At 36.7% G+C, this 9021-nt stretch overlaps 1 protein-coding gene across 7 annotated transcripts in view; it reads left to right on the forward strand.

Annotated features, from left to right (window-relative positions):
• The window catches only part of LOC106880532 (alpha-1,6-mannosyl-glycoprotein 2-beta-N-acetylglucosaminyltransferase), a 725476-nt gene that overhangs the window by 642197 nt on the left and 74258 nt on the right, over nt 1–9021 (forward strand). For all 7 annotated transcript variants that reach the window (XM_052975725.1, XM_052975724.1, XM_052975723.1 and 4 more), the window contains one exon: nt 7753–7850. In XM_052975725.1, coding sequence (XP_052831685.1) covers nt 7753–7850 — 98 coding nt within the window. The remainder of the gene's footprint in view (nt 1–7752; nt 7851–9021) is intronic.

The raw sequence follows: 9021 nt of genomic DNA on the forward strand, positions 1-9021 counted from the left end.
CACCCCTTTTAAAGAAAATATTCTCCTTATTGTTAAAAGGAGATAAAATTTTCTGACACATTTCTTTTTCATAAAAAGGAACCACTTCATTTTTTTTGTTAACCAAAATCTTCGGCAGTGGTGGTGGTGGTGGTGGTGGTGGTAGTGGTGCTGGTGGTGGGTATAGGATGCTGGCTTTTTTTTATCTATGTTCTTGTTTTTTTTTTGTTTTCGTTTTTTGTTGTTTTTTATTATATTTTGTTTAGTTTTCTTTCTGCTGTCTTTTTATTTCTCATTTTCTCCCCTCCTTTCTTTTTTTCTCTGTCTATTAAGTAAGTCGTGACTCTCTTCTATGTATATATTTTAATGTAGAGTTCGCAGCATTGCAAATCCTTCTATTCATCTGGCCCTCTCTCTCTCTCTTTATATATATATATATACACACACATAGATTTATGCTAATATCAAACAGTGAGAATGTGCACAACACTATGTTGGTGCTTAAATATTCCTTATTTATAAGTTAACAAGACTACCATTGGTTTCATGCAGAGAGATTTCTTAGCAATTGTCAAGACTACCACATAGAATGTTGGTACTCATGTATATGTATATATATGCGTGTATATAAAAGAAGAAAAAGAGAATGGAGATTGGGAAGTTGGTAATTGTTTATTATTAAAAACAAATTCAGTCTACTATAATGAATCCATAGACACATATATAAAACATCCAAGGGTATATTTTTTCCTCTCTGAGGATATTATGCTCAGGGCATATAAATTTAATATTCAATTCACTGAGTATTAATTGAAACAGCTGTAAGGGAGGATCATTGATTTGTTGTTAATAATAATCAATTACGAACTTCCCAATCTCCATTTTCTTTTTCTTTTATATGAATATAAACTATATGTTTTTATATATATAACTATTATTTTAAGGAAATTAATTCCTCCTCCCCCCCCCCAAAAAAAATATTAGGTATTGAACCAATATTTCCTTGGATGATACCATCCCTTCATGAAGCTAATATAACCTTCAATTGAATTTACATATATATATATATATATAATTTAATGTACACTGTAATAAAATAAGACCTACTAATAGTTTCTTGCCATTAAGGCATGTAGCTAGGCAGATTTTTATATGTGCCCAGAGCCTGAAGAATGCTTGTAGACACAAGATACATTATAAAAATCTGACTATGCGTCTCAACTACAAGAAATTATTATTAGCTCTTATTTTATTACAGTGTACACTTTCATAAGAAGCATTGGCATTAAATAATTCTCTACAGATATGGATTTGTGGTACCCCGCCGCCACCTGAGCTGGTAAAGTATCTTAATGATGATGATAATAATAATAATAATAATAGTAATAATAATAATCCTTTCTACTATAAGCAAAAGGCTTGGAATTTAGGGGAAGGGAACTAGTTGATTAAATCGACCCCAGTCCTCAATTGATACTTATTTCATCAACCCCAAAAGGATGAAAGGCAAAGTTGACCTTTGCAGAATTTGAACTCAGAACGTAATGACAGGCAGAATGCCACTAAGCATTTTGCCTGGCGTGCTAATGATTCCTCCACCTTGCTGCCTTACAACAACAACAACAATAATAATAATAATAATGATGATGATGATAATGTTATATATATGTATCTTTCATTTCTATCACTCTCTCACAATCTCTACCTTATCTCTCTACGATCTTTCTCATCATCTGTTACTCTATTTCTTTCTACTTGTTTCTCTCTCTTTCTCTCTCTCTCTCTCTTTCTCTTTATCCATTTCTGTTCTTCTGTGTCTGTTTTCACTCTTTCTACACTTATTTCCGTCATGCCCTTTCTCCCTCCCTCCCTCCCTCCCGCCTTCTATCCATTTCTTCATATCAAATTTCAATTAATCAAAATTACAAAAAAAAAAAAAAGAAACCAACAAACAAACAGAGCATAAATCCTGCGCATCACTTTCCAATGCATCACCTCCTCATCCTTAACACAACCCCCACCCCCACACCATGTGGCCCTTTATCCAATACACGACACCCTCAACAACTAAAGACCCATGCTGTCATCAATTAGATACGTAATGCTTCCGCGTCCCCATTAAAACCTTGTGGGAATACAAGGTACAAGGCGAATGTAATATAATAAATTATGGAAATGGCGGAGATTTACCTCTCTCTACTAATGATATAAACAAGAGCACATTTGGCACCAAAAGCCAATACAAGACTTTCTCTCATGGTAACTATCGCAGTATAAATTTTTCAAACAGAACATCCACATTTTAGTGACCATAAATATTACCTCTCAGTATTGATATCGTCCCTGTTGCTAATATATATTTTGAAATAAAAATTATACAAAGTTTATCCCTGCAAAACTTATTAATCCCCTAAGCATTCAGATTCCTCTGTCAAATGTAATGTTTATTTGCTTACCTTGTTTTGAATTAATCCTGCATTATCTTGGAGCTTTGAGATTTCAAAGATGGAATTGTTATTTCTAGAATGACATTTTAGGGTAGGTCTGAGAGACCAAATCTGGTTGATTTGAACATAAAATATTTGAGGCAGGGTATGGCCAGTTTAAATACTAAAGAGTTAACCATTTTGATACCAACCTGCCTGAAACTGCCCCAAGTTCTATGACATAAACTTACTGTTTTAGTATGATGTAAATTATAATCTTCCATCAAAATTTTATGCTAAATTGTTCCAGATCCCTGTTTGATAATTAGAAAATTATTTTATTTAATTCTTCATTATTTAAAAAAATTGATTATAGGTGCAGGAGTGGCTGTGTGGTAAATAGCTTGCTTACCAACCACATGGTTCTGGGTTCTCATCCCACTGTGTGGCACCTTGGGCAAAGGTCTTCTGCTATAGCTTCAGGCCGAGCAAAGCTTTGTGAGTGGATTTGGTAGACAGAAACCTGAAAGAATCCTGTCATATATATATGTGTATATGTTTGTGTGTCTGTGTTCGTCCCCCCACCATCACTTGACAACCAGTGTTGGTGTGTTTACATCCCTGTAATTTAGCAGTTCAGCAAAAGCGACTGATAGAATAAGTACTAGACTTACAAAGAATAAGTCCTGGGGTTGATTTGTTCAACTAAAATGTTGTGCTCCAGCATGGAAGCAGTCAAATGACTGAAACAAATAAAAGAATAAAAGAGTACATTAACAGAAACATGGTAAGAAAAGGGTTCAATTCTAGGCAGTGACCTGAATAATAATAATAATAATAATAATAATACAATTAAACCTTGGGAGAGGCATTATGTTGGTAATAAACACATGCACTGGTTTAATTGTATTTCTTTCAACACACGTATCCACATCAAGAATCTTGCACACAAAATACACATACAAAATAGTAATAATAATGATACCTTAGGAATGAGAACCCAGGTTTGAAATTTCCCCGAGACACCTGACGAAGGCTGGAGGGTATATCAGCCGAAACGTTGTGTTAGCAACAAACAAGATGAGGACAAATATCCGTCAAATGTAAATAATGTAAATAAAGACGTATTGTGTCTGTAAGTATAGAGGGTAGTCTTTTGATTCCAAATCCAAAATTGACTAAGATTTTGTTCTTAGAAACAGAATTGCTTCAAACAGGTCCTCCTTCGTAGAAGACTATGACCCATTAGCAGTTAAACCAGCTCTATCCGACTTAAATATCCGACCTGTTTTCTGTTCAAACTACCCAGATACTATCTTTCACATCCGGCCTATGATGTCACCCATAAATATGCAACTACACAATCGATATCTCAGTTACAAGATAATGCACGATTAATTTAAGACAAAGTGAATGAGTAAGCATTACATTTGACGCTAAACAGTTAAATTTGATTTGAATAATTCCAGAGGAAGAAACTATCAAATTAACATTTGTAAAATTGGAAATTTCAACACATTATATTACAGTTTAGTGAAAGTGTGTGGTCGAATGGTTTGTAGTGTTTCTCAACCAGGGTCCATACGACCTTTGATAGGGTCCATATAAGATTTTGTTGGTGAAAATTTATCTGCAATAAATCAGTTATATTTTTACAATACACCAGATATTGTAAAACAATTTATTTATATATAGTTCCTAATAATATTTAATTATAAACACACAGTAAGATTATATGTATACACACACACACACATATACAAACATATACACACTTATATATGCAGCAAATGGCTATATGGAGTAGAATAAAATAGGAATTAAAGGGGCCCAAAGGCAAAAAAAAAATGGTTGAGTACCATTGAGTTAGAGTATTAGGTTTACAATCATACAGCCATGAGTTCAATTCCTGAGCTGGACAGCACATTGAGTCATTGAGCAAGGCACTTAATTCCATGATGCTGCAGTTTACTCAGATGAAATTGAGTATCAGCTATTTACTGATGCAGCTTTCTCTCCCTCTATTTGTCACATAGTCAAACTGCCACCTGGTCAGAGAAAACCTGTGAGGGTACCAATGTTTGTTCACAACTAACTACACAGGCTCTTAAGAACAATTAGCGGGAGCATACTAAAATGGCAAGCTGGCAGAAACATTAGCACACTGGACAAAATGCTTAGCAGTATTTCAGGCCTTGTGCCTATAGTAGTAGAGAGGATTATTATTATTATCATTATTATTATTATTTAAGGTGGTGAACTGGCAGACTCGTTAGCACACCAAGCAAAATGTTTAGCGATATTTCACCTGTCTTTAAATTTTGAGTTCAAAAATCCACCGAGGTCGACTTTGCCTTACATCCTTTCGGGGTCAATAAATTAAGTACCAGTTGCGTACTGGGGTCGATGTAATCGACTTAATCCGTTTGTCCTTGTTTGTCCCCTCTGTGCTTAGCCCCTTGTGGGCAATAAAGAAATAAGAAACGTTAGCACACCGGGCGAAATGCTTAACGGTATTTCGTTTGTCCTTATGTTCTGAGTTCAAATTCCACCAAGATCAACTTTGCCATTCATCCTTTCGGAGTCGATAAATTAAGTATCAGTTACGTATTGGGGTGGATCTAATTGACTGGCCCCCTCCCCCAAAATTTCGGGCCTTGTGCCTAGAATAGAAAACAATTAACGAGAGCATGGTTCATGCTAACAGGTCAGACTCGTATACGAGTAATTGCTATGCTGATGCCGTTATTACACTTTATGTTTAATCAAGTTTTTCAGTCAGTAAAACACATCGATTTCAAATCCAATTCCAGCAACCCAATAATTGGTCCTGACTCTGTAGCTCCAGTTCTCTTAACACAGCCCTTCGCTTTATCACAAGTGTGATTCTAAAGAATTAAATTTGGCTGACTCCCATCATTTAGTATATCCATACCTACATGGCTCAGTGGTTAGAGTGTTGGACTCACAATCATGAGGTGGTGACTTCAATTCATGAATCAAACTGTGTGTTGTGTTCTTGAGCAAGACACTTTATTTCACATTGCTCCAGTTCACTCAGCTGTAGAAATGAGCTGTGACATCACTGGTGCTAAGTTGTATCGGCCCCTTTGCCTTTCTCTTGGATAACTTTGGTGGCATAGAGAGGGAAAGCTGGTATGCATGGGTGACTGCTGGTCTTCCATAAGCAATCTTGCCCAGATTTGAGCCCAGGAGGGGAACTTTCTGGGTTCAATCCCATAGTCATTCATGACTGAAGGGGGTCCCTACCCACATCAACCCTTTGAGATTCACATCACCCTGTCAAATGCTTATATCTTCACATCAGAGTTGGTTATAGTGTCCCTGTTATTCTTCCTCATCACTCTGTTGTCAGTAAGGATGGTCCTGCGGATGCCTTCAAAGGGAGCTGTTACTTGGTGGACAGTGAGATGCCAGGCTTCATGGTCAATGGCAAGAATAGAACACTGTGGTGATCAACATGGCAGGAATCAAGGTACTTCAGGGAGTCCTTGTACTTCTTTGATCATCCCACCTTCCCATGTAGCCCCTGCAGTTGTGCCTGTTTGTCCCAAATTAGATTTGCCAGGCTTCAGCAAACCCGCAGCAGACATGGACGTCCTCCAAGTGTTTGCATGTGAAACCAAGCCATTAGTGAGATCTTCACATTGTTTTGAATTAATCATATATCATCTCATTAATTAATTAATTAATTAATCATATATCATCTCATAGCTTTGAGATATCAATAATATTCTTTTGTTTGTTTCAGTCATCTGACTGCAGCCATGCTGGAGCACTGCCTTTAGTCAAACAACTCAACCCTAGATTTTATTCTTTGTAAGCCTAGTACTTATTCTATCTGTCTCTTTTGCCGAAGTGCTAAGTTACAGGATATAAACACACCAATATCAGTTGTCAAGTGATTGTGGGGACACAAACAGACACAAATACATACATACATACATACATACATACATACATACATACATACATACATACATATACAAATCTTTTAGCATTTAAATGAGGGTTGGGGAAACCCCTGCCCATGGGTGCAATTGTGCCCGCAATCCCATTTTATTGTGCCCGCAGGCTGGTATACTCCTATGTACAAAATATAGTCAATTTTTCAATTATAAAATTTATACAATATTCGTATGGTTCTTTGTGACAATAGGTCGTGTTTCCACTACAACTTAAAACATTTAGACTCGAACAGAAAATCATCCGGCAATTGCCATTTGAATGGAAATTTTGTTTTCATTATAAAACATATCGCTAGGTTTGTACCAGCCCCTTGAGACCCAACTACACTCTATCTGAAAACTATAGAATACCTCATATGTAATATAAATGTCCTAAATTCAGTAGCGGCATTAATGAAGATGTTACATGTTAATTTAATGTGTTAAATTTATCTTTATTAATGTATCTCGAATTATCCATAGATATACACAAGATTTACATAGATATAAGAGTTAGAACCTATGATCTGCCTGCGAACCTCTTTTTTGAAAAGTTTTGCCTGCCACTCTAAAAAGTTTCCCCACCCCTGATTTAAATAAACCATAAACAGTCAAAATATTTCATCTGATTTATGTTAAAACTGGTCAGATCTGAGCACTCATACCTACCCAACAATGCCATTCTGAAAATAAACAATCACATCATCAAAATCTTGAAGCTAAGAGATAATGTATGATTAATTCAAAAGAATGTGAACAAATTTTAAAGGTGCAGGAGTGGCCGTGTGGTAAGTAGCTTGCTGACCAATCACGTGACTCTGGGTTCAGTCCCACTGTGCCGCACCTTGGGCAAGTGTCTTCTACTATAGCTTCAGGCCGAACAAAACCTTGTGAGTGGATTTGCTAGATGGAGACTGAAAGAAGCTCTTCGTGTGTGTGTGTGTGTGTGTCTGTGTTTGTCCCCCACCATTGCTTGACAACTGATTTTGGTTTGTTTATGTCGACTGTAACCTAGCGGTTTGACAAAAAAAACCAATAGAATAAGTACTAGGCTTACAAAGAATATGTCCTGGTGTTGACTTTTTCGACTAAAGGCGGTGCTCCAGCATGGCCACAGTCAAATGACTGAAACAAATAAAAAAAAATGCATTAGACATGACAGAGAAATCTGAATGCTAAAGTTTGTATTGTTTATTCTGATACTTTCTCAAGCATTAACACAGATATCCACTTTATTTAAGTAATTTGTCCTAAACACTGATGTCCACTTAAATATTGTAAAGCTTATCCTGAAGACTTTTCATGTATTATCACAAAATGATGACATCTGTCATCAACACGTTTCATGTGCTTCTGTTTTTATTTTCTCTTTCAAACAGGTTATCCAGATTTTCTTTCCTCATTCATTACAATTAAACCCATCGCAATTCCCTGGTGAACACCCTAATGACTGCCCAAGGAATGTCAAAAAAGCTGAGTGAGTACTGTTTTGAGATTTCATTTTTACACCTTTTGTTCCATACGGTGGGAGAGGACGAAATTTCAATGGATTGTTGAACAGGTAAATGTTATGTAAAGGTATTTTCGCCAGGTCATGGTTCCATATTCCCATATTGGGCAATGTGTTGTGTTCTTGAGCTAAATATTTCATCACAAGTTGTGCTCTGCAATGATTTCAGCATCTCACATGGGACTCACCAACCACCTGTATGAGCAGTATTGATTTGGTGGAGAGAGTGAGCTTATGTACTATATAAACAATTCGATTGCTGTTGCCAGAGAAGTTGACTGGCTCCCATGCCGGTGACACATAAAAAGCACCATTCGAGCGTGATCGTTACCAGCATCGCCTTACTGGCACTTGTGCCAGTGGAATGTGAAAAAAAATATTCAAGTGAAGTCGTTGCCAGTGCCGCTGGACTGGCTCCTGACCATTTGAGCATGGCTGTTGCCAGTACTGCCTGACTGGCCACCTCGTGCTGGTGGCACATAAAAAGCACCCACTACACTCTCATAGTGGTTGGCGTTAGGAAGGGCATCCAGCTGTAGAAACTCTGCCAGATCAGATTGGAGCCTGGTGTAGCCATCTGGTTTCACCAGTCCTCAGTAAAATCGTCCAACCCATGCCAGCATGGAAAGCGGACGTTAAACGATGATGATGATGATGATGAAACAAAGCACATGTGCAATTTCTTGCAGACATTGCAGATCCATCTTTCTAGGGCTTCAGAGACTACCAACAACCACAAGGCATTTTATATTGGTGAGATGAAAGAGGAACAAGGATTCAGTTACTCCAATGTTCAAATAGTCTAAAGTTCTGTTAGCCCCCACCACCACCACACATACATTTCTTTCTGTACATTATCTATCATTTTTGCTATCTCTTCTAATCACAATATGGATAGAACTCTTCAGAGATCTTCAGTTCCTCCACGACAATGACAGATGGTAGCCAAACTTCCCTCACAGTCTGTAAAATGCTTATATGCATAGCTCTATATTTAAGAGATGGGAATTATGTACATTATTTACAACAAACAAGATGAGGACAGATACCCGTCAAATGTAAATAGTGTATATAAGGTGCATATATGCATGTTTATATATATATATATATATATATATATATATATATATATATATAT

Source organism: Octopus bimaculoides, chromosome 22 (genome assembly GCF_001194135.2).
Source record: "Octopus bimaculoides isolate UCB-OBI-ISO-001 chromosome 22, ASM119413v2, whole genome shotgun sequence".
NCBI lineage: Eukaryota > Metazoa > Mollusca > Cephalopoda > Octopoda > Octopodidae > Octopus > Octopus bimaculoides.